The 25,118-nt window shown below is 41.5% G+C and overlaps 1 protein-coding gene across 1 annotated transcript in view; it reads left to right on the top strand.

The window, feature by feature from the left end:
* The window catches only part of POLA1 (DNA polymerase alpha 1, catalytic subunit), a 247,703-nt gene extending 222,585 nt beyond the window's left edge, over positions 1-25,118 (top strand). Inside the window, 2 exon segments of the mRNA XM_066619493.1 lie at positions 23,967-24,089; positions 24,092-25,118. Of these exon segments, the coding sequence (XP_066475590.1) occupies positions 23,967-24,089; positions 24,092-24,129 (161 nt within the window). The 3' untranslated portion in view covers positions 24,130-25,118.

Genomic DNA, 25,118 nt, shown 5'->3' with positions numbered 1-25,118 from the left:
GTTGTTCCTATTCCTCTGAAAGGATTGCATTATCTTACTGTGGTTAAGACAGTGCCACACAGCTGCCTTGTACTGCTACTTTCTCCCCAACCAGCTACTGCCTGCTTCCTGCCCTCACAGTAGGTCACAGTCCGGGTAGCATTGCAGTTTCTCTGCATACGGCTGACTTGTGAGTAAGGGAATCTACTCCTTTTTTCAGACTAATTTCAGCTGCAAACCATGCAAACCAGGGAGGTGGATAGTGGTTCTTGCCAAACAAACAAGACCCAGACATGAAGGCAGTCAAATGTGAATTGTGGAGCCTACTATTGGGCATCCTAAGAAGATGCTGAACACGTGTGGTTTGTTCCCTATCCCAAGCAGGCACTCCCCCTTCAACCTCTTGACAATACCAGCTGCATTCTTGGACATACTGCTATGTGATCAGATTTCCATGTCCACCTCAATTGTTGCACATAGAAGGCAGCAGAAAGCAGAGGACCCCCCCCCCCCATTGAATCAAACATCAGAACTTACATACTTCAGATTCATCCTCTAATGAGAATTTTGAAAGAGAGAACTTCTTAGGGGATGCGCAGAATACCCTCCTGCACTAGATGCAGCAAACAAAGAAGGGTGGCCTCATCTGAAGTTGATCTACCCTACCCAAATTAGAATCTCCATTATCAAAGTGTCTGAAAGCAACTCTTTATCCTCTTTATTCAAAAGAAGAGTGATTGAAGGTCATATCACCCTAGAGCAGGGGTGGTCATACTTTCTGTTTTAGGGATCCTGAACCTTTGTGTAGGAGATAGAATTCCTTCTTCTAGAGCAGGGGTGCCCAAACCCCGGCCCGGGGGCCACTTGCGGCCCTCGAGGCCTCTCAATGTGGCCCTCAGGGAGCCCCCAATATCCAATGAGCCTCTGGCCCTCCAGAGATTTGTTGAAGCACGCACTGGCCCAATGCAACTTCTCTCAGCATGAGGGCGACTGTTTGACCTTTCGTGTGAGCAGTGTGATGAGAGTTCCCTCCACTGCTTGCTCTTTCACATCTGTGATGCAGTAGTGGCAGCAAAGGAAAGGCCAACCTTGCTTTGTGCAAGGCCTTTTATAGGCATTGAGCTATTGCAAGACCTTCATTCATTCATATAAGTTCATCTTTAATATATTCATTTATGTAAACTTATGTAAATTTATTCAGATTTTCAGTGTAAATTAATTCTTTTTTCCCCCCGGCCCCCGACACAGTGTCAGAGAGCTGATGTGACCCTCCTGCCAAAAACTTTGGGCACCCCTGTCCTAGAGGTACAGGATCCCTAAAGTTGAAAGTTTGTCTACCAATGCCCTAGAGACACAGGACAGACTTTTCCCCAAAACTTTTGTTTCCAACAAAACAGTTGTCCTTTCTCACAGGTATACATCATTATCTGGCCCTCTGTTTCTAAAGATCTTAGTCCTGTCCAAAAATAAATGTAGTAATCAAAAAGGGACCACCCTCAATTACGAGAGGTTTACTGTACTAACTGAGCTCTCAATGTTTGCAGAGATGTTCTGACCGATCTGAAAAGAACCCAAAGGCAGCAAGTTAAAGCCCAAAAATGGTTTCCTTTCTGGATGGCTGAAAGGTTAACAGAAGAGTAGACATTCCTAGAGAGGCATACTTATGCTTTGGAACACATACTTCCTTATCTGAGACCTGAGGAGGAGACAGAGGGGAAAGGAAGGACTTTCACTGAGTTCTTCAGTTCAAGCAATATTAGAAACAGAGAAGTAAAAATTAAATTTAAAAAGCTGAAAGGCAAAAGAGATAACTCTTCAGTGCTAAAGATTCTTACCCAGACCTTGCAGTATGAATAGAAGCATAATTTTTAATTGCAGTATCTGAAGTTTCAGGGTAAGGGAGGAAGGGACAACAACAGTGTTGTCCTGCCATGTTTACTCAGAAGTAAGTCCCATGAAATCCAGTGAAACCTTCAATCAGAAAAGCATGCAAATGAGTATGGCATAAAAGTATATGAATGAGTATGGCATAAAAGTAAATGAATTTTACTTTTCATTTTAACTGGAATGTAAGTCCAACTAAATTTCCCAGTCTTCTTGCTTCTGTGTTCTACTGCAACATTTTGCTGTGGACCCCCTAAATATAAGATTTAAATAGTTTAGTGCAGTGCTTCCCAAAATGTGAGTCATGGCTCACTGGTGGGTGGTAAGCCCAAGCACAGTGAGTCATGATCTGGGCCCTCCCGCCTGTCCTTGCACCAGTTTGTTTCCAAATAGGAGCCATTCCAAAAGCCCCATTACTTACCAGAGACTCCAAAGTCCTCTTCCAACCCGGCAATCCTCTCTACAGGCCTCTGCAGACCTCAGAATGGCCCTCAGAAGCCTTTGTAAGCCATTTCCGAATTTCAGAAGCCACTTCTGCTTTGCTTCTGAAATCCAGAAGTGGCTTACAGAGGCTTCTGAGAGTCCTGTAGGCTGGATTGCTGGGCCAGGAAAAATCACCAGCAGGGTTGTGACTCTCAGCAGAGGACGAGGTATGTTGTGGCACTGCAAAGTTTGGGAACCCCTAGTTTAGTGCATTGGCAGTGAAACAGAGCTATTCAAAAATAAGGTAATTGTTTCTAAACTGATTCTAAGGTGATTTTGGGAATATCCTAGGTATGCAAAGTACATACATTTATAAATTGAAATAAAAATTAAAGGATTCTCCCTTCTCCTCCCCCTCCAAAAAAAGTCACCAAAATATTGGAGGTTTCCATGGTGGGAAGGTAGAGGGAAAGAACAGAAAGAGAGGGGAGGGAATTGACCTTCTCCTGGAAGTGGGCAAATATGTTGAAGGTTCCCTCTCAAAGTACACTCGGATGGTTGAGCTTCTATTTGGGTGCAAAACAGAGCCACCCAAAAATAAGGTACTGGATTTCTACAGGCTTGAGGGATGCCTGAGGTGTGCAGAAGTAGATAAGTTTGTAAACTGAAAAAATGTTTTTAAAATTCCAAAAATGGCCCTGTAATCTTCCAGGACCGTGTACTTCTATGAAATGTAGAGATGTCTGGCACCAAGATTTCTGTTGTTGTTTTTAAAAAGGAAAATGGAGGACAAAGGAAGGGAAGGAAACCTGTTTAAGCTTAAAACAAGTATCATGGGAGGGATGGAGTTGTGGGGGGAATGTGTGCTGTAAACTTAAAAGCAAAAACAAAACAAAAAACTACCCTCTGTGTTCTTTATAGGGATTTTTCAAGAGGAAGGAAAAGCAAAGGGGGAAGAGACATTTTCACTTTTTCATTCTTCAGAATTACTGTGTGTTGGCAGTCAGCCCCAGAACATACCCTCTAGCACAGCAGAGGAAGGCTTCAAGATAACAGGAATTTTTCTCATCTTGAAACTCTGCACCAGTCGCAGGGCTTGAACGTTGATCCAGACAGCCTTGGAGTGTTAGGAGTTCTGTGAACACACTAGCATTTCTTTTAGGGGCTTGGCATGCTGCAGCGTTCTGTTGAAGGTCTTGCTTGTTAATAACTAATTATAATTAGAAGTTGGTTCTATCCCTAAATACGTGCTTTGAGCAGCTCCTCAAGAGTGAATGGATGAAGGCAACTATTTTGCGAAGAGGGAGGTGGGGCATTTGTGACCTACTGGAATTCATGACCTTCCTTCATTATTTCATTACTATTATGGCTTCCTCACAAGGAAGCTTGCTTGAACCATTCACTAACAAGACTATGCCATTTCTCCAAAACTACACAGGATAGGGCAAAACAGATGCCATTTTTTTGAGTCAGCAACCCAAATTCATATCAAAACATACATTTTGAAAACTATTTCTGACCCTCAATTTCACAGACCTGTGTTATCCCATTACTGTTTCTATTCCGCTCTTTCTTCAAAGAGTTCAGGGCAACATGCAGTGCTGTCCCTCACCCACCCGCCTATTTTATCCTATCAGCAATTCTAAGAGTAGGATTGCTGATAGGATTGCTGAGCAGTGTTTCTCAATCAATGGTACTCATACCACTGATGGTAGTTGAGGTGGTGTCTGATGGTACTCACAGGACCATCAGACCCCCACTGCTTGCCAGTGAGATCAGCAATGCATTGCAACACGTGGCTGTAGGAGGCTTGGCTTGGTGGGCTGAGTTCCAGCATGTGCTCAGAAAAGCCCTCCTGTCTGTTCTGAGTCTCTTACTGGTGTTTGTTGCATTGCATTTGGCCCCCCAATCTGGAAATAACTGGCAATAGCATAATCACCAGCTACTTCTGGTGGTACTTCCTATAGGTGGACCATGCAAAATGGTACAGTGGGGGACAAATGTTGAGAAACACTGGGTTGCTGAGAGACAGCAACTAGCACAAGATCACCAAGTAAGCTTCATGACTGAGTGCGAATTTGAACCAGTGACTCCCTACTACAGGTCTGGTGTTCTAATAATTGCACCACACTGGCTGTCATAATTTTTGTAAGATTTTCCATCCCTTCATTTATATATTGAGTCACACCTATTCTCACTGGATTGATAGGACATGTTCTCTGTTTCTGCTGTAATCGCCCTGTCTAGAGACATGCAATACCTCTAATATTTGAGAGGAATTCAGTCTCCAAAGATTGTATAGATAATCTGAAGAAAGAGGAATAGAAACTGACTTGTGGTATTCAGGGATTTTTCCCCTTCCACAGCAGCCCCCTTCACTGCATCCTGCACTTTTCCCAAGATTACTCAGGAGCAGCTTTTCAGAGAACCTTTGGGAGCTGTCCTGTGGCAAGGGGCAGGGAAGATAGCTTGTGTGAGTGCTTCTTAGGATGCAGCCCATTTTTTTTTGGAAGTTAAGATATCCTAGTCCCATGCTGTATAAGACTTTAAGCCCCAGTCCTAGGCAACATTCCTACACTGACATAGCTGTGCCAATGGGCCATGTGCTGCATCCTGTAGTTTGGTGGCAGTCACAGAGGCCTCCTCAAGATAAGAGAATGTTTGTTCCCTTACCTCAGAGCTGCATTGCTCTTACCTTAGTGCTAAAAAGTTGGTTAGGATTGTGCCCTAAAGATCATAAGCAACACCATGAATTCGGTTTGCAATTAAGACAGCAGCCAGTGTAGTTGCTGGAGTTATGGCATGGCAAACCCAACCCACCAAGCCTTGGTGACCAGCTGGGCCACTGCGTGCAGCTTCTGGACCATCATCAAGGGCAGCTGCATGCCAAGTGTGTTGCAGTAGCCTAAGCAAGATGTTGCTAAGGCAGTGGACCACCACAATCAAATAAACTGACTGTGGTGTGGTCACAACTGGTGCACCAGCCAAAGTTGGGCAAAGGCTCCCCACAGCCACCACTTGGCAATTCAGGGACTAACTGGGAATCCAGGAAGACTGTCAAGCTGCACAGTAACAAGATGAGTATCAAACAGGTTGTTGAGATAACACAGTAAAACAAGCATCTTACAATGTAGTATTTGAACAGATGATGTAACTCTTAAAATATAAGTGTACACAGGCTGCAGTCCTATACAAACTTACCTGGAAATAAGTCCCATTGACCTAAATGGGATTTATTTCTGTGTAGGCATGCATAGGATTGCTTTGTTAGTTTAAAGTGAGAGCCATTCCATATGTTGCAGAAGTAGCCGATAAACTCTCATGCAACCATTTACTCACAGCATTCTCTGTCATATGTAATTCTCTACCCAGCCAGGGACCACAGTTGACCCAGAATCCCCACAGCACATGGTGTATATGCAGACAAAATAGGGCTGTATGACTTTTCTTTTATGAGGAGCACCATTTGTAAATGCAGCAAAGAGAAGTAAATTTCTGTAATGTGTGAAGTTACCCTAAAATGCCATGGTAATTACACCTGTTGTGTAAGTCAAGGATTGGATCTGAACTTTTGGTGCTGGGGTGCTCCCTTGCAGAAGATCATGGAAGAAGCTTCCAGCCACATCACAGTGAGAAAAGTGAGGGTCCAAACACAACAATTCCATGTATGCAGTGGCCATTCTGGTGCAAACAGAATTGTACCTGATAGAATTATCCCAGGGAGGGGGGGGGGTGATCTTGCTTAAATGCTGTACCTGGAAAATAAATAGGAAACTCCATCTACTACTTTTGCTTCTATGAAGAATTTTGTAAAGTTGTGCATTTCAGTTCTGTTGTAAATCGCCTTGAAAATTAAGGAAGAGGCAGGATATAAATATTTTATTAGGAATCTGATACATTGTAATTCAAAATAGGAATACCCTATTCCTTCAATACTGCCTTAACAAATAACAGATTAATCTGGACATGGTGTAATGTTTAGGACGTCCCATTCCCAAAAAACCAGAGTCATAAATATCAGTAATTTGAATCAAACCTGTAGTTTTTAATTAAGATTCTAAAAGAAACAAATGACACCACATAATCATTATGGATTGAAACTGAAGGACAGAACATTTCGCATTAAAGTACCTGTAGTGATATGATCAAATATTTTGTTCAATAAGTTGGTCTTAAAAAAATAAAAAACTGAGACGGTAAAAGTAGAAAATGCAGCCATAATAATAATGAGGGTCACAGAGTAATACATATATACCACACATCTCAAAAGGAACAAATATAGTCAAGATCAACAGCAGTGTGCTGAAATAGCAGGATTGAAAATATATAAAATGCAGGAAATAAGTTAGAAGTATTCTCCAAATGAAGAAATTAGAAATTGAGTACAAAGACCAGCAGATTAAATTGAAGTCTACAGTATCACAGGCAAAGAAGAAAGTTAAGCAGCAAATTGCTATAACTGTAAAATGTGATAATTATGAAAAGCAAGAAACTGGTCCAAGAAACCTTAGGGCTATTAGATCACAAGGTTTACAAGGAGTATTCTCAGAAGACAGGGAAATTGCAGAGAAATGAAATGAATCTTTTCCATATGTCTTCACTGCAGAAGAGGTAAGAGCAGTGGTTCTCAAACTCTCTGGTAGAGTTTGAGAGCCTGTAAATCCTTGCACAGGCAGGAGGAAGGCAGCGGGGATGGGGAGAAGGCAGTGACGCAGTGTCCAGCATTGAGCTGCTGTGGAGGGGCACAGGGGTGCGCTTCCACTCACCCCCACCTGCAGCAGCCTCCCGGGGATCGGAGGAACCCATAGCCAGCCTCAGCAAGGCTCTCCACACAGCACAGACCCCTGCAGAACGTTACTGTGACCACTTCCTGTTTCTCAATCGCAAAACCAGAAGTGGTTGTGAACGTGTTCTACAGGGGTCTGCACTGTGGGAGAGACTTGCTGAGGCTGGTGCCAGGCTCCTCTGCCCCCTGGGAGGCTGCTGCAGGTGGGGGTGAGTGGGAGCGTGCCCCTGCGCCCTGATCAGAGGTGCGATCCAGGGGATCGTGTCTCTGCCTTCCCCCCTCCCCACCCCTTAAGGGGGCAGGGCCCAGAGCTCTCAGGCTGAGCCATCATGATGTCCCAGTTTGAGAACCATTGGGGTAGAGAGAGGGATGAAAATATGATCACTTCAAGGTAATACATTAGACAAACTGGATCCAATAAAGGCAAGAGAAGAGATTTGGAAAGAACTGACAAATTTTACATTAGCAATATGATCATTTGCAAGTTCTCAAATAACTTTGATGCAAAGCTGCAAAATCTTTAGTGAAATCACTCCTGTGTTTGGAAAGTGGGTATGCCACGTGTGGACCTTTGGCAGCCTAAATGGAGGAGAAGGCAAGATGGAACTCAACTGATGACAAAGGCGTCCTATCCCTACAGGCAAATATTTTTCAAAATGGTCTTCCCCATCATCTGAAGATATATTACTTTCACCGCCTCAAGATTTTTCCTGGATTCTCCTAGTTCAGACCACATCAGCAAATATGTAAGGTCAAAATATTTTGCAGCAATATGCATTACTTCACACTTCCTTACACTGAACATTAGTTGCCATTTTATTGCCCATCCAACCAGTTTAGAGGAATCCTTTTGGATCTCTTCACAGTTAGCTTTGGATGTCATCCTGAATAATTTGGTTTCATCCACAAACCTGAGTACTTCAGTGCTCATTTCAGACCCCAGATCATTTGTGATTAACTTGACTAGACCTGATGCCAATAGAGATCCACTGCTTTCTTCCCTCCATTGCAAATTTTTTTCTGTTACTCCCATTCTCGGCTACCTGTCAATTCATAAGACTATCTGAACTCTTATCCTGTGACTGTTACCTTGTGACTGCAATGTTTACTCAGGACCCTTTGGTGAGAGATTTTGATAAACCTTTTGCCAAGTATATAGGGTCTGTTAGATCACTCAGCCTCTACATGCTTGTTGGCATTCAAAGAATTCCAAAAGGTTGTTGAATTGGAACTTTCCCTGTGGATGCCGGGGTTGATGCTTCCTCAGCAATGCTTGGACGTACTCGATACATGTAACTGTAGTGCAGAGGCAGGGTGCATCTTTTGTATGAAGAAAGCTCCCATGACATTTCCAGGTAAGGCTGAAAAAGGCATCTGCCTGAAATACTGCTGTCAGTTTAGAAAATCCTGAGCTAGTATGAGGTAGCTTCATGTGTGCCCATGTAGTCAGCTTGTGCAGTCCTTTCGCTGGTATCCTGCTGAGCATGGAGCTGCATGGGAAAGTTTGTCACAAGCCTACTGGTAGGCCTCTCCTACCCTTTCAGAAAGGAAGCTGGTGGTGACCTGATGGCACTTCTGGCACTCATCCCTATTGCTGGCCTAAACCACGTCCTTGTTGTTGCCCCATAATAGGTTATTCTGATGACAGTTTTTTTAAGTATAAGAATCCATGGGAATCATTACAAAGATCAATTCAGAGCAATGAAATATTAGTGTTACTTTTTTTATGTCATGTTGACACATTGCAGCTGATAGGGCTGTTTTTTGAACTTGGATATGGTGCAGCCTTAGCTTTCACTCTCCCGTTTTTCTTTACAATATATTTCCAGTTTGTTCTCATGTGTAGATGGGGTCTTCCCATCTGTCCCCCTCCATTTCATGTTACGACAATTGCATTGTGTCCTGTTAACTGAAAATGCTATCCTCTCTTAACAGAAAGACTGACACCTTTCTAGAGATCTTTGTTTTACTCTCTCTCTCTCTCTCTCTCTCTCTTTAACCCTTAGACTTCCCTGAAAGCAAAGTATTTTAGGGGAGGTGTTACCCCTTTTGGCTAGCTTTTTATAAGGGTGCAATCCTATGAAGTTCAGTGATTACACAGAAGCCTCCATTTTCCACAGGGTGGTCCTGTTTTTTCTACAGTCCTTTAGGCATAGCATGGGGACTTTAGAAATAGATGGAGAGATGTTAAGTTTGGGTGGTGATCTCGGATGTGAAAGTATGAGAGCTAGCTTATATTTTTAAATTTAGCTCTACCTCAGTCACACTCTACAGCAGGCAATAGGCAATGATGTCATTGCAGACTACTTCTGAATTTGGAGACTATGGCGGGAGCTTCCAAGATCAGTAAGGGGCTCAGGGCAGGCAAGTTTTTTCTTGCACTTGAAAACGGTGGACTAGAGTTCTGCTCGCCAGCTCGAGCTTTCTGTCGCTATTGGAAACTCCCAGTTGCAGTCTCACTGTCAGGCAGTGGGTGCTGTACATACCACCCAACACTGCCCAGCTTACCACCAGTGGTATTCATACTGCTCATGAGAACTCATGCTCTAGAAGCTACTTCCTGTTTTCAGAAGCAAACCAGAAATTGCCTCTGAAAGCTAGAAGTAGATTCTGGAGATTTCTATGGACTCTTCTGAGGCCCTTGGGGGCCAACAGAGTGGGTTGTCAGCCTGACACAACCCAGGAGAGGCCTCCAGAGGCTCCAGGTAAGTTATTGTGGGGAGCCTCTTGAGGCACTTATGTGCCTCTGTATCCACTGATGGTTAAAAAATGGGGATGCGGAAGGTCCACTGTATCAGGCCTTTCATGAGTGAGAAAGCAGACCATGGGAATAAAAATTTTGCAAAATGAGTTGGAAGGGAAATGGAGAGACTAGAACCACATATGATTTCTGCTATGTGTTTGCAAATGGTTTAAAAATCAGCAAAAATATATACAGATAGATGTTAAGTATTCAGCATATAAGCTACTTATCCTCTAACCCACTTTTATTTTTGTGTGCAATGCGAAATCTAATTTATGAATTGTTTTGCATAATTGCAGTGTAATTATACTGTATATCTAAAACTGAAGTATCTGTATTCTATACCAATGTGACATGTATTGATAAAGCACAATTAATAGAGAAAATGCTAATGCCTTAAATTGGAGTAAAAGGTTCGTTTTTGTGGATGGAGAAAAATCAGGTTTTTGCCATGAATAAATATCATGTGAATCCTAGGAGCTGCAAAAATCAAGTAGAACAGTGTTTCTCAAACTGTGGGTTGGGACGCACTAGGGGGGTCGCGAGCCCAGTTCAGGTGGGTCCCCATTCATTTCAATATTTTCTTTTTAATATATTGGACTTAATGCTACCATGGTATGTGACTGCATTTGGGGAAATGTTACAGACCTGTATTTTTAATAAGTTACTATGTATATTCTTTTAACAATGATAGTCAATGGGACTTACTCCTGGCTAAGTGTGGGTAGGATTGCAGTCTAGGATTGTTAAAAATTTTCCTGCTTGATCAGGTCACTTCCAGTCATGTCATCACTTCTGGTGGGTCATGACAGATTCTCATTCTAAAAAGCGGGTCCCGGTGCTTGAATGTGTAAGGACCACAGAAGGAGAAGACTGAAACGTGTGACAGTCTATATAGATTTGTCAGTGTTGAGACACAGCATGTGCTTGCACTAGTTAGTATCTAAATATTTATTTTTTTACTGGTTGTGATCCACCTTCCTCTTATCCTTTGAACATAACTAAATTGAAGTTAACAAATGGAGCTCTGAATGAGTTGCAGAAAGAGCAAAGAGAGGAAGTGTGCGTGAGTGAAGGCACATACATTCCCCACAGAAAAATATGTGTTCTGTCCATAACGTGCCTAGGCAAGGAGGAACATCCGTATTTGCAATGAGGATACACCTGCCTCTTCTCTATCCTCCCATCCTGTTTGTGTGAGCCATGAAAAAATAAGTCATGCTGTCTCCCATTACCACTTCTGTATCTGTCGCAAAGCCACCTTAGCTTCAGATCTGTGTTTATAATGACTTGGACTCATTTTGTAAGTAAAACTGCTCCAAGACCCTACCCATGTTCATTGGCTGTTGGTCTTACGCTCTATGATACTGCCTTTTCTGCCCTGAGCACACAATGAGACGTACACAGGTACTTCCAAGATCAAATACAGTGAAATTCAATTATCATGGATCTAGTGTTCTCAACAGGCATTGTTCATTAGCAAAAGTTGAGTTCACTTGCATACAGACTTCAGCTGCCTTTTTTTTTTGTCTTCCCCTCATATTTTTGAGAATATGAAATAACTCCCAGTTTCAGAATGATTCGCTTTAATTATTTTCCCATTTTCAGAATTGCTATTAAGGACAAAGCCGGGCACAGTTTTTGTACATGGCACATTGTTTTGTGTTTCCATAATTGGAAATGCCATTTTCCAAAGCAGTAAGCATAGCAATATGTACCTGTCTATGGCAGTGAAATGCCTTTAAGTCCTGGGCCTTCACAATTGAAAGCAAGTTTTGTGATGGAAACGGCCTTTCTTGATGATACTTCACTTTAAATGTGTTCCCTATTTTGTTACTGAAGCAAAATAAAAAGCACAGCACCTTGAATTATATTTTGGTTGTGTTCACTTTGTCCAGAAGAGAGTTTGGTTGCTTTAGATAGGCAGTACCTTTGTATATTAAAATAAATATATTTCTAAATATATTGGTAGTTTTATTTTTTTTTTAATTGCAATAAAATCATTGTAATTCATGGAACATGCTGTAATACAGAGATACATATAAAATACAATCTGTGTATTTGATTGCAGGTAACAGAGTTAAATGTGCCTGCAATTTCAAGCACAGTTTGATATTTCCTATAATGAAATATAATGCAAAAAAATTAAACATCCAATATCAATGGTTTCTAAACGGTTTTGATATTTCTTTTTGTCCTTTTCCATGAAGAGTAATTTATTTCCCTTTTTAAAGTGTGGGCAGAGTGATTACTAGCGCACTGTAATGTAATTGTGTTGCATTGATAAAATAAAAATTGTCCTTTATCTGTGTCCTGATAATGTTCAATTTACAGGCTGGCTTCTCCGCCACCTCTTCACTGCTTTGAGTATTCCAGTTCTCCTCCCTTCCTGCTCTGAGAGCGCACAGAACTGTTTGAAATCCACTGGTACAATTGTCAAATCAATTATTCATTCTCTGCAATTATACTCGCACAAAGAACATTTTGCTGGTCTGAATGATGATTAAATTAACAGCTATTCCAGCTGCCTGATAACATCTAATAGAATATTCATAAGCCCAAAATGGAATGAATTATCTCCATTAACTTCATCATGTTCACTTAATTACATGCTTGTTATTGTATTTACACCTTGTTAGATACCGCTGAAGCTGATCCAGTGGCTGGCCAGGAATTGGAAGCGTCTGTCATGGGGCAGTTGGAGCGCATTTTGTAGGAAATGCTATTTATTTTAAATGCTCCACCTGCTGGGAGCCAAGGTTAGTCAGCAGCACTGAGATGAATTGGGAAACGGGGTGTAAAAAGAAATAATGTGCTTCTGACAGGCTCCGTGGCTTTTAAGTTGCTCTCATTCAGCCACTTCACAAAAAATTATTTTATTCCATCTTTCAGTGATGATGACATGATTGCTTTTGGGTAATCATTTACCATTCTGATTTTATTTTTTGAAGTAAATTGTCTGAAGTAATAGGTTCTTGGAATTACAGCATGTCTTGCTTTTTTTTTCTTAGAACTTTATTTAAGCTTGTCTTCCAGCATTTAACCCGAGTCCCCTCTTTCGTTTGATCTTCTAACTTTATTTATACAACAGTGCTTAATGATCCTGCACAATGCTTTTCCCCCCACATACACCCAAAAAATAATAATAAAATAAATTCTGTCCAGTATGGTTGACAGTGTTTTTATATCCTCAGCAAGGGGGCATGTGCAATTTCAGAGGTACAAATACAAAACACCTTTGCAGCCCAACCCCTGATACAATCATTTCATCCGATTGAAATAAATTTATCACTTTCAGGGTAACTTTGCTCTCATGAAACATGGTAAAGGCACCACTCTCACCTTCTGATACCAGCCTCCAATATCTCTTGTGCATGCTCTTTTATGCTTTTATAAATGGCCAGGCTTCTTGGCCAGGCCTCCTTGCTCACATCTGCAATAACTCCATTCCATAGCACTGGCCTGTTGCCGGGAAAAATGGCTCCCTGGGTTGATTTGAAGCTGTACTAGACCAATAGTGAATGGAATCATAATCGCACTTCTAAATATTTGTGAGATCACTGTAATAAAGCATTCAGACCCTATTTTTTATTCAGCCTAGAAGCTATATTTTTGTATCAGCACCAGAAAAGTGCTGAAAAGAGGATAATTATTTTTAAGCAGAAGGGATTCTGTTTGCAAGATAATGGTGGTGGACTTTAGCAGCCAATGGGGATAGTGTCAGTGGTCTTTGTGTGTTTGAAGGGTCTTGTTTTGTTTTGATTGTACAAGAGAGAGAATTTTCATAATGTTAAACATTTTCTGATGTCAAAAGAAATTTAGAGGGCTTACCAGAAGAATGATTAGTTATTTGGTTACCTATAGTATGCTTGGTGCTTTCTAAGCAGAATTTTCTACCAGGAAGAATATATGAAAAGTTGAGACCTGATAGGGGATGAACATTGAATGCATTTTGTGTGTGATATAGATGTCTTGAAGTATCAGTTGTGGCTTTCTGTGATCTTTAGCACATCATATGTAAATTAGCCCCATTGAAATGAGACAACTTACTTGTGTGCTGTATCTTTTGGACCATGTTGTAACACTTATTGGCCTATGCCTACTGAGTGGCAGAGTCTACATAGTAGAATACCATTTATGTTAATCCAGTAGATTGATGTTACATTTGCCTCATTCTATCAGCAGTGATGTTATACAGCTACCTTGTCTCTTTGTAGTGCTGCTGGTAATGTTTTCCTTTGTATTGACATAGTAGAAAAGGCAAAGCGAAGGTTAACACCATGGATAAGGGTGCTATGTATTATAAAGTGGGGGAACCCATGTAATTAAAAAAGACTTGCCTTAACTGGTTTCATAATTGACAGAATATTTATTTAACTTGCTGTAAATTGACACACCTCTAGACAGAGACAATTATGACTGACTGTATAACATCTGACAGAACCAATTATGACTGACTGTTGTTTGCTACCTTTGCATAGAAATAAATGAAACACAGATATTTAGAACAGAGACTGCTGCCTGTGTGCCTATAGTTGCTATAATTAAAATACAATAACCAGTAGGTGAAGTAAAAAATTTCAGTTCCTAATGGTTTCTAATTTAGCATATTCTTTAAGTCTTCAAATAAAATGAGTAGCAAGAGAATAGAATATGAATGACACACTGAGTCCTTAAGACACAAGTGCAATGGGATATGCTAGGGTATGTTTGTTGTTGAGCCATCACTTTTAAAGTTCATTCATTCAGTATATATTTCACACACAGTGTATATGCATGAGCACACGCAAATATGACATCAACAAAAGCCGGGTAGTCTGACACAATAATTAAATGAGTATGTAGGCCGACTAATAATAATATTATGAAAATGTCTGGTTGTCCACTTAGTACATGTAAAATACAGAAAACTTCCATACAAATGTGAGCAAGTCAATAATAATAATACTATTTAGATTCCTGTAATCTGTGCATAATTTTTATTATAAGGCAAAATGCATTACATAAGATTGAATGAGCACAATAGAGGTTACGTTTTAATTTCAGTCACCAAATTAAATGAATTATTTTCATCTTGTTTGTTTCTGCCAGTTACAAAAGACTGCTATTTTTAATTGTTTAAAGGATTAGTTATGCTATTGGAATTTCATGTTTTTTGTTTTAGGTTAAAAAGCTAGTAATATTTTCAGACTGTATTTTATACATATAAAACATTGATATTGTCTGCATAATACTTCATTTTGTACTGATATTATAAAAGAGTACTTGAAATATTTCTCGTATAAATGTAGATATTTAGTAAAAGAAATCTAAAGTAGCTACTGGTGTATTCCATATATATATATATATATATATATATATATATATATATATATATATATATATGTTCCACAAGCAATTGCAGCTGCAGTCGTATTACAACTTTGTTCTCAGAAAGGATTAACTGCTTTATTGATTAAAGTCTTGTTTAGGAAAAATAAAGTGAGCTTTTATATGCATCTGAGTTGGATGGTATGGTAACCTGAAAGTATTGACTGGCTGTGTGATATACAACGGTCACAATTGTCTTATACTAAGAAGAGCACAGAGTGATGCTGGTTGTCATTCTTACTCTGCTGTGTGGCAGTGCAAATAGTCCCCTTTCTAACCAACCTGGTGGGAAAAGTCAATATCCCATCAGCAGAGGAGGTAAACACATCAGGAGCTGTGTCCTCTCTCATCTTCCCTGCTCTATATTACTACAGTTCTTTAAATCTGTTCTCCCCAGTCATCAGATGCACTTCTGTCATTCAAATGTGTGGTATTGCTGTACTGCCGATACGGCTATAGTCTGAATTTAGTAATGTACTTTCTCCTTGTTATTTTATACTTCAGAATAAAACTTTATCTCATTAAATTTGACATAATTCCTTAATTCTATTATTCTGCTACTAGTGAACTTCCTTAGATTGTTTTGATTTCATTAATAACTACATTTATGTTGTGATGTTTTTGGAGTCGTAACCTTGAACAGGATCCAAAGCATTGAGCAAGGGCTTCTCATCTGCTTCCAGTAGCAACCCCCTCTGTGCATGGAAATGGCCACCCAAAGGTCAGAGACCCTTCCTGTAAGGTGTGAGGGACTGTCACCAGAAGGAAGAAATGGCCCCATAACCTCTAGGTGCTTGCAATGTTCTCTCTGGATCCCAGTCATTGCTTAAGCCCCTAGCATGAATGTTCTGCTTGCTTTTGTCTGGATTGTGCACTTAATATTTAAACAATAAATCAAAATGAAACAAATCTTCTGATAACTGCTTTTGAGTTGCATTTTCCAGAGTAAATGTGTTGATGATGATGAAGAAGAATTAGTGCCTGAGAAAAAGCTAGGCACCGTACAAAGATGAAAGGGACAAGGCCTTCCCACAGGCTTACAATCTAAGTAAAGCAACACATTAAAAGGGTGGAGAGAAGGGGAAAAAACAGAAGTTAGAGGAGACAACCCACAGAGCTAATACGAGAAAATCTGTTAAGCAAAAGGTAGCTCAAATAAATGGGCCTTTAAATTTTTTTTTAAGGGGTGATGGTCTCAATAGAGTGAATCTCGGCTGGTCTTGAATGGGATGTGAGAGAAGGAAAGATGGGGGCAGTGAGGAGGAAAAAGGACCGACACAAAAGAAGAATAAATCAGAGGTTTGATAAGAAAAGAATCAGAACATAAAGATTGAGTGTAAGAAAGTGAGAGTTGAGAAAACCAGTAATCCGGAGTGAGATAATGTATATATTTAAACACAACTAACAGCATCTTAAACTCAATAAGATAAAAAGAAACCAATGAAGGGAAATAAAAAGCAGATAAATGTGAAAAAAAAATTAAAAGTAGGAAATTAAGGCAAGTAGTAGTATTTAGGAAGTAGTATACAGGAATAAAGCCGCAAATGTAGACACATACTGATGCGGAAGCCCCATTGAACATCATGGGACATACTTTTGAGTAAACATGCTTAGGTTTTTGCTTAGGAGACTTGGGATACAGAAGGAAAAGGGGCAGTCAAAAGAGCAATACGCTAATCAAGACGAGAGAAAAATAAGATAAAGTGTGAGCAGTATCAACAAAAAGAAATCAGATTTAGGAAATACTTAGAGTGAAGTGAGCAGGCAATAATAATGAAAAAGAAAAAGAGTCAAGATGGCACCCATATTTCTCGCATGAGGAAATGAAGAAACAGCTGCACTAACTCAGTGGTTCTCACACATTTAGCACCAGGACCCACTTTTTAGAATGAGAATCTGTCCGGACCCACCGGAAGTGATGTCACGATCGGAAGTGACATTGTCAAGTAGGGAAATTTTTAACAATCCTAGGCTGCAATCCTACCCACACTTACCCAGGAGTAAGTCCCATTTACTATCATTGTTAAAAGAATATACATAGTAGCTTGTTAAAAGTACAGGTCTGTAACATTTCCCTAAATGCAGTCACATACCATGGCAGCACCAAGTCTAATATATTAAAAATAAAATATTGAAATGAATGGAAACCCACCAGAAATGGGCTCACAACCCATCTAGTGGGTCCTGACCCAGTTTGGGAAACAGTGGCTTAAGCTATTTCTGCCCAACATTGCATATACACAGCAGGGACGAAATGTGTACACCTGTGGGCTGGGCAAAAATGGGTTAATTGAAACTATGAGGTGTTTTGGGGTGGAAGGGGCAGGCAGCAGGCATTCCTGGGGGCAGGGAGTGGGAGGCAGGGCCAGGATCCGTGGTTATGCTGGATCATGACCCTGTTCCGGGGCGGTACAAATTAGCCCCTGGCCGCTCTGTTCTACTTGGATCTGTGCCACTTCGTCAGGTGGCGCAAATCCGAGTAGACCCATTGAGGTCAGTGCAGCATGACAGAGGGTAAGGGGAAAGTTTTCCCTTTGCCTCAGGTTGCGCCACTTCTGGCCCCAAGCTTGCACTGGATACAGCGCAGGCCTGCCTGCTTCAGCACGAGTTAGGATTGTGCTGCAGTTTTTAAATTTCTTTTAAAATGCTTAATTGCATTTTTTTAAATCTAGTATTGAGAAAAGAAGCAGACAGTACTCTAAGATAATTCAAGAGTGTGACAACTTAGAGAATGAAACCTCTTCATCCACTTTTAACAGTGAGAAGAAAAGAACTAACTCTGAATATGCAGAAGGATCAAATTGAACACTTGAGAGTCTATGCCAGGGCTTTTCAAACTGGGGCATCAAGATGCCCCAGCCTGAGGGCACTGGCCTCTGCCCCCTTAAGGGCCTCTGCCCCCTTAAGATCGCTAAGGCGGCTGCAGGGACTGGTATGTACTCACCAGTTCCTGCAGCAGTGACCTGGGGCTGTGGGGAGCCCTGCATGACCACCTGCAGGGCTCCCCAGCCTTCTAAAAGTGAAAGCACAGCGATCACGCGCCACTTCTGGTTTTGCAGTACATACCAGTCCCTGCAGCCCCCTTAGTGACACGATCCTGGGGCTTGTGTCGCTGCCTCCCCCCCCCCCCCCGCAAGAACTTACAGGCTCTCAAATTCCTCTCCCTGGCCTATTCCATCCACACAGCAGAGATTGCTACTATGGTGTGGTGGTTAGACATATGGGCTTCAATACTATACACCCTTTCCTGGGAGTGAGCGCCATTTAACTCAGTGGAACTTCTCAATAGACATGCATAGGATTGTGGTAAGATCCAGGCAGCTCTGAAAAAAGAATCATAATTGGGAGAAGTATCATGATATTTAGCACTTACATTGTGTGTTTTGAGCATTCAGAGCAATTAACATGCATCATCACAGTGATCTTTGTAAGATATGCTAGAATTATTATCACTGGTGGACTGGGGGGGCAGACGGGGCAAAAGACCCAGGCGCTCAGGCAGCCTGGAGAGGGGCGCTGAAGCTGCGATTCCCCCCCCCCCCACCGCATGCATGTGCCACTTTAAAAAACATCATCTGAAAACATCCTCACTTAGGCAGCTCCTTCACTGCCTTCACTTCCTTCAGGAGTGTATAGGCTTTTTTTTAGAGCCTTGGTGTGTGGGGAGGGCAGGCTGGCTGGCTTTCCTCCACCCCCTGAGCTCACTGACCGCCCCGCCCCCAGCCACTGCCCTCCTATCCTGTCACCACCCCACCTGCTGTCTTTGTGTCTTTTGAATTTTCCGGGCTCTGCTGAGGTCTGCTGAGGTGTTTTTTTTCCCTTTTCCAAGTCCCCAGCCGGCTCAGCCAATCACCATCCAGCAAGCTCCTGGTCTTTTTCTTTTGGAATGGCTCAGGGCACTTCACTGGCTGATTGTCAGCCAATCATGAGTTGCCCTCCTTCTGTAGCCTCCCTCCTCACCCATTCATTCTGTATTCCCATCATGCTGGCTGGCTGCTCTTTACTTCCTGGGTCAGCAGAGACCAGGATTGGGCACAATCCTAGCCAGGTCTACTCAGAAGTAAGTGCTATTTTGTTCATTGAGGCTTACTCTCAGGAAAGTGTGGGTAGGATTGCAGCCTTTGTTGGCACCAACTGTGGAGGGTAGTTTAAAAGAAAACCATCCTGTTGTAAGTACTGCTTTGCTTAATTACAGTGGGGGGAGGGGGAGAGAATTGAATTATTTACCTTTTTCCAAAAGAAAACCTTATTTATAAGTGAGTAGTACAGTACCTGCTGGCCATTAATACAGACCACTGAGTATTTATAACTTGGGGAGGAGGGATACAGAACTGGATTTTTTAGCTTTTTAAAAAAAAATTATTTTCTTGTTTGAGAAAAAGAGCAGTTGCAAGGTCTTACAGCCACCCCCTCCCTGCCAATATTTCTTTACCCAGCGTGTAATTAGTCTGTGGAACTCCTTGCCACAGGAAGTGGTGATTGCATCCTGCCTAGATGCCTTTGAGAGGGGATTGGACAAATTTCTGGAGGAAAAGTTCATTGTGGGTTACAACTCATAGTAGGTATGTGCAAGCTCTTAGTTTTAGAGGCAGGCTGCCTGTGATTGCCAGATGCAGGGCACCAGGACACAGGTTGTGTCTTCTTGTCTTGTGTGCTCCCAGAAGCATTTGGTGGGCCAGTGTGAGATACAGAAAGCTGGACTAGATGGACCTTTGGCCTGATCCAGATCTTGGGGCTCTTCTTAATGTTCTTTATAATAGAAGCTACTAAACATTCATAATCTGCTAAGAGGCAGGGAGTTGCGTGTCTATTATTACACTGTTATTCTGTGCTACTGTTAATAATAATAAACATATCTGCAGTAAAAAATTAAGACCTGAACTTAATGAGTACTGCTGCGGATCAGGACCTAGGAGAGGAAGGTAAAGGGGGTAATTTGTACCCGGGCCCAGGTTCAGAAAGGGGGCCCGGGAACCAAAGGAGGGGGCCCAGATAGTTCTTGGGGTATTATGTTTTCCAATCTCACCCAAACTCACTGCCTGCACATGATGCTGGGGCACAACCATAGGCATGAAGTGGCAACTGCTGCTACAAGCCGTATACACCAGGCCCAGGAATGCATCCATGACCCTCCCTAACAGAATCAAATCTGGGAGAAAACTGGCCTGCTACAATAGCTTTTTGGCTTATGGATCCCATAACCATGAAGGAGTGTATAGGGCAGCGATTTTCAACCTTTTCCATCTCATGGCACACTGTCAAGGCACTAAAATTGTCAAGGCACACCATCAGGATTTTGATAATTGCCAAGGTACACCATGCTCCCAGTGGGGGGCTCACACCCCCATTGACCCTACTAATAAATGACTTTCCCCCAAATTCCTGTGGCACATCTGTGGACCACTCACGGCACACACAAAGTCTCTTGCTTTCAGTGAACTCACATGCACATGTCTGTTTTGCTGTCATTGCCTCACTAACACTGCAAATCTGGTCTTGTGGTTTTATGCCATAAATATCTATGTTGCTCTCAGTGTGTCCAGCAAGGTTCTTCCCTATGCTCTCAAGCAGTCGACCCTTCTGTGCGACATTAATATGCTGCTGTGCTGCGTGTCCAATGTGGTGCTGTCTATCTAAAGCAGCTGTGTGTTGGGCAGCTTTTTAAAATCACATGGTTTTGCAAATAATAAATTTAATTAATTAAATTGTGGAGGGGGGGTGCCAAAATGTTAGTTAGCCCCAGGTGACAGATGAACTAGGTACACCACTGATTATTATCCCTGTATTCCAGGTAGGGTGGCTGAGTTTTAAAGAACAGGCTTGCCTGACCACCTGATGAGTTTGTGGCTGAAGTAAGAATTCAGAATTCAGTAAGAATTCAGCTGGGGGATTTCCTGGAAATACCTGCCCATGGCTCAAAGTCTTGACACATATCAGTTTGGTGCTTGACTTCTCTCTCGTTCTTCCTGCCACACTCCTGCTCCTGGGACATGCATCAACTATTTAGGACAGGGGTCTCCAAACTTTTCGGCCAGAGGGTCACATCAAATATCTGGCATGGTGTTGAGCGCCAGAAAAAAATTTAAATATAAAGTTTAAATAAATAAGAGAAGAAACTTAGATGAGTGACTAATGAATGACTGGGCTCATTCATTCAATTCTCTGGCCCTCAGAACACCATCCAGACACAATGAGAGCACAGCACTGGTCATGTTCAGTTGAGTGGGCCAGAGGCTTTCAGGCTTTCAGGAGACAATAAACTGGCCGCGGGCCAAATAGAGGCTTGCCGTGGGCCGCATCTGGCCCCCGGGCCGGGGTTTGGAGACCCCTGATTTAGGACATCAATTTCAGACATGAGAACTGAATTATCTTTGCCACATTGGCCGCCAAGATCCTGCAAAACTATAGAAAGATAGAGTTTGTCCTTTTGTCATCCAGTGGACTGAAGACTACCGCACACTCTTTTGCCTATAAACAGGTCATTTTTAAAAATTGGCTCCAGGATAGAACCCATATTACCTGGACAGTATATACAGAAATGTTTTTTGAGTAGCCTGCCAGTGTGGAACTTACGCATGATTCAAAACATTGAGTTAACCTTACTTACCGCCCAATCCTGACCTGCCTGGTGCACAGTGCTGCCACAGTGCCAAAAATGGCTGCCTTGGCATCCTGAGTACTCCACTGGTGGCTCCTCATTTGTCCCCCTGGGTAAGAAAAGTAGCCCCACAATGGGGCTACTCGACTCTGCGGTGGCTCTTTAGCCAGTGCAAAGGAAAGATGCTTTGTGTAGGGATGCAAGGTCCAACACGGGACTCTGGGTCTGGCAGAACTCCTCTGCTGCTTCCTCTGTCACACATTCCCCACACCCTGGAACACCTCTCCCCATGCCCCCACTTATCTCCCCGCTGCCTGGCGCTTTGCACGGAGCACCTGGTGGCTATCTACCAGCCTTCAGCCAGCACTGTCCCAGCACACAGTGAACTCACGGTGAGCCAGTGCCTGAGCTGGCCCCACACTAATGGTCGCAGGCATGCCTTACGGCACACTTGCAACAGTGCACACCCGTGGTGACCTGGCACACATTCATCTGGATCGGGCCCTAAACGTCTGTTATAAATATTAATCTTCTTTCTCTTTCCCTCTCTTTCTCTGCTCCCACTGTGGACTTCATGTGTGATATGTTGTCTGTATATTTTTTTTTAATGAAAACATTGAACAGCACTTTAAAAAAAAGCTTGAGAATTTCCTGGTGTATCTCTAAGGGTGCAGTCCTAACCCACTTTCCGACACCGACATAAGAGCAATGCAGCTCCAAGGTAAGGGAACAAACATTCCCTTACCTTGAGGAGGCCTCCTTGAGTGCCCTCCCAACTGCTGGATAGAGCACATCCGGTGCTAGAAAGTTGGTTAGGATTTCGGCCTAAGTTGCTTTCTTGATATGCTACCCCAGTTTACATAGCAAGGCTATCAATATTAGACCTTCTGAAACTAACTCGTGGACCTATTTTAGTTCTTTCTAATGAAATGCTAATAGAGCTCCTACTTTAAAAATTGTATTTTTGAAGCATTTGTTTCTTCATGTACATGAGATAGTAGGGGCAGTGGAGTTGGAACTCTCAGTCTGCTGTGTGGCCCACAAACTAGGTGCTTGCAGGCAACTGCTGCTGTTTTGTGTTATAAACTGTCCTGTTTGAAACCATATAATTGCTTAAAATTCCCTGGTATAAAAAAATAACCTGAGCTTGTAGATTCTTCAAATTTCACTATCTTTGATTATCTGAGATCTTACGATAAAACTAATGATAGTATCACCGCACACGTTTTTATTTTTTTCTTCTACTAATATTTGTGTGTTAAAATTTATTTTCTGTTTGTTGACTTAAGACCTGCAATTGGGGCGAGAGACCTCCCCAAAGAACCCAAAGAAATATGAGATACGCTTGCCATTGCCATAGAATTTGGACAGTCTTTAAAATATATATACAATGTGATGGGGGTAGGGGTAGGCTCTGCAAACACTCATTCCACCGAATACATGTGTACAAATAGATTCAAGAGGGTTTATATTTTTCTGATTAGGACCTTTCACTTAAAATAGGCTTTTCTTAAAATTTGGAGAGAGTGATGTGGAATTGAATGTACCCCTTAGCTGTAAGGAGACAGCTTACAGCAAAGCCTTCTTGCAACAATTTCCATGTGGTTTACAATGTCAGTTGAGGCAAGTTCTTCGTGTTCGTTATCAAAATACATTCAATAATTTGAACAGTGGGAAGTGTTCAGAATGTAGCAAACAGATTCATGCTACTAAACAGTTTTCTGCTTTCCTAATTAAACCCCTTTAAATAGCAACTACTACCTGTTGGCTTTGGTATTCTGGCTGAACAGAGGGCCTCCTTGCTGTACCTTCTCCCTCCTCCCCACTTTATTCAACATTAATGGACAAACTATTCTTCTTGACATTTACTGACAGAAGGTGGTGCACCAATTCAGTTGGGGCATGACAGGTGGGTTGACTAATTCCTTGATAAGCTGGATTCCATCTCTGTAAGTAACAGATTTGACACTCTCCTAAACATGCTGACCAAAGTAATTCTTTAAAAGGTTGGCAGAAGAATAGAAGCTCAGCACATGGTATCTGAACAGCACTCTGGCAAGTTTGGATTTTGAATTGGTAACCCTGTATTATAGCTTATTTTTAAAAGATTTCCCATGAGTAGTTAATGAAAAGGAAATTTCCTTTTTCTGATCTTTTAAACTGTTATTTCTTTCTTTCAACAGAACGTGTAAAGTGTCCAGAATTCAAGGATGTATGGGACGATTACAGAAAACTGAAGAGTACAGTAGACAAATGGTTGTCCATGAGCAGCTACTCTGAAGTGAACCTCAGCAAACTCTTTCAGACCTTAATGTAGTAAAATCTGTGAGAGATCCTAGTTCATAAACACAAAAGCCTTTTGTGGACTCCTTTTTAGGAAAAATTCTTTCTCATTTTTAGTTCTCCATTTATACTAGCATTCTAGGGTTATATATGTTTAAAGAAAACACACATATATACTTTGTATTTAAATGTGAGTTTATTTAACAATGGAAAAATATAAATACAGCAACTATTTTAGAAGTTGTAGAAATTCTGGACACCTGTACAGCTGATTTTTCAGTAAAGATCTATTTGTACGTCTAGACCTAGGAGGAAGTAAGGGGTGGAGAAATAGCTCCTTTAATTGAATAATTCCCAGTGAGAGTTGCTGGAATGTAAGTGATCCTAGACTTTGCTCCAGAGTATTTAGTAGAGGTGCTCTCAGGAAAAGAGGTTAGTGGAGGTCTCAGTAGGAGCACTAATGTTTTCCCTTTTCACAGTTTATCTACTTTGTGATCATATATACACAGCAGTTAAAAACAATACTAAACCTAAATGCTTTCTAATGCCCTATTAGTTTTATCCTGATATGGTCTTTCTATCTGAAACTGTTTAAAGGTTTGTTTTTCTGCTGAATAATATTCATTCAGACCATGTTGTGCTGTGAGTATAAGAAGTAATCGCATGGAAATTAGCACTAGAGCACCAATTGACTTCTGTGCAGGGCAAGGAGACAGAACGTATGCAGCAAATACTCCAAGCCATGCTTATGTATCTAAATGTTACATGTTGGTTTCTTGGAACGCTACAAAATAAGCAATTAAATCGGCTGGATGACAAAAAGGAAATGAGGCATTACTAAAGGACATCAACTGAGTAGTACATCAATAAAAAGTAGTTGCTATATTGTGGTCAGCTAAGTGTTACGAGGCTTATAACTTGTTTAAAACATATTTAGTGCCAATAAAACAAAGAACAACAATCAACAAAGCATGACATGAGGAGAGGAAAATTGTTGATTTTTTTGTCATTTAATTTGTAGAAGATTACATTTGTCTCTTATTGGTAAACTG

This window comes from Tiliqua scincoides, chromosome 3, assembly GCF_035046505.1.
Source record: "Tiliqua scincoides isolate rTilSci1 chromosome 3, rTilSci1.hap2, whole genome shotgun sequence".
Taxonomy (NCBI): domain Eukaryota; kingdom Metazoa; phylum Chordata; class Lepidosauria; order Squamata; family Scincidae; genus Tiliqua; species Tiliqua scincoides.
The sequence above is the reverse complement of the archived record's forward strand: the minus strand, read 5'-3'. Positions and strand labels throughout refer to the sequence as shown.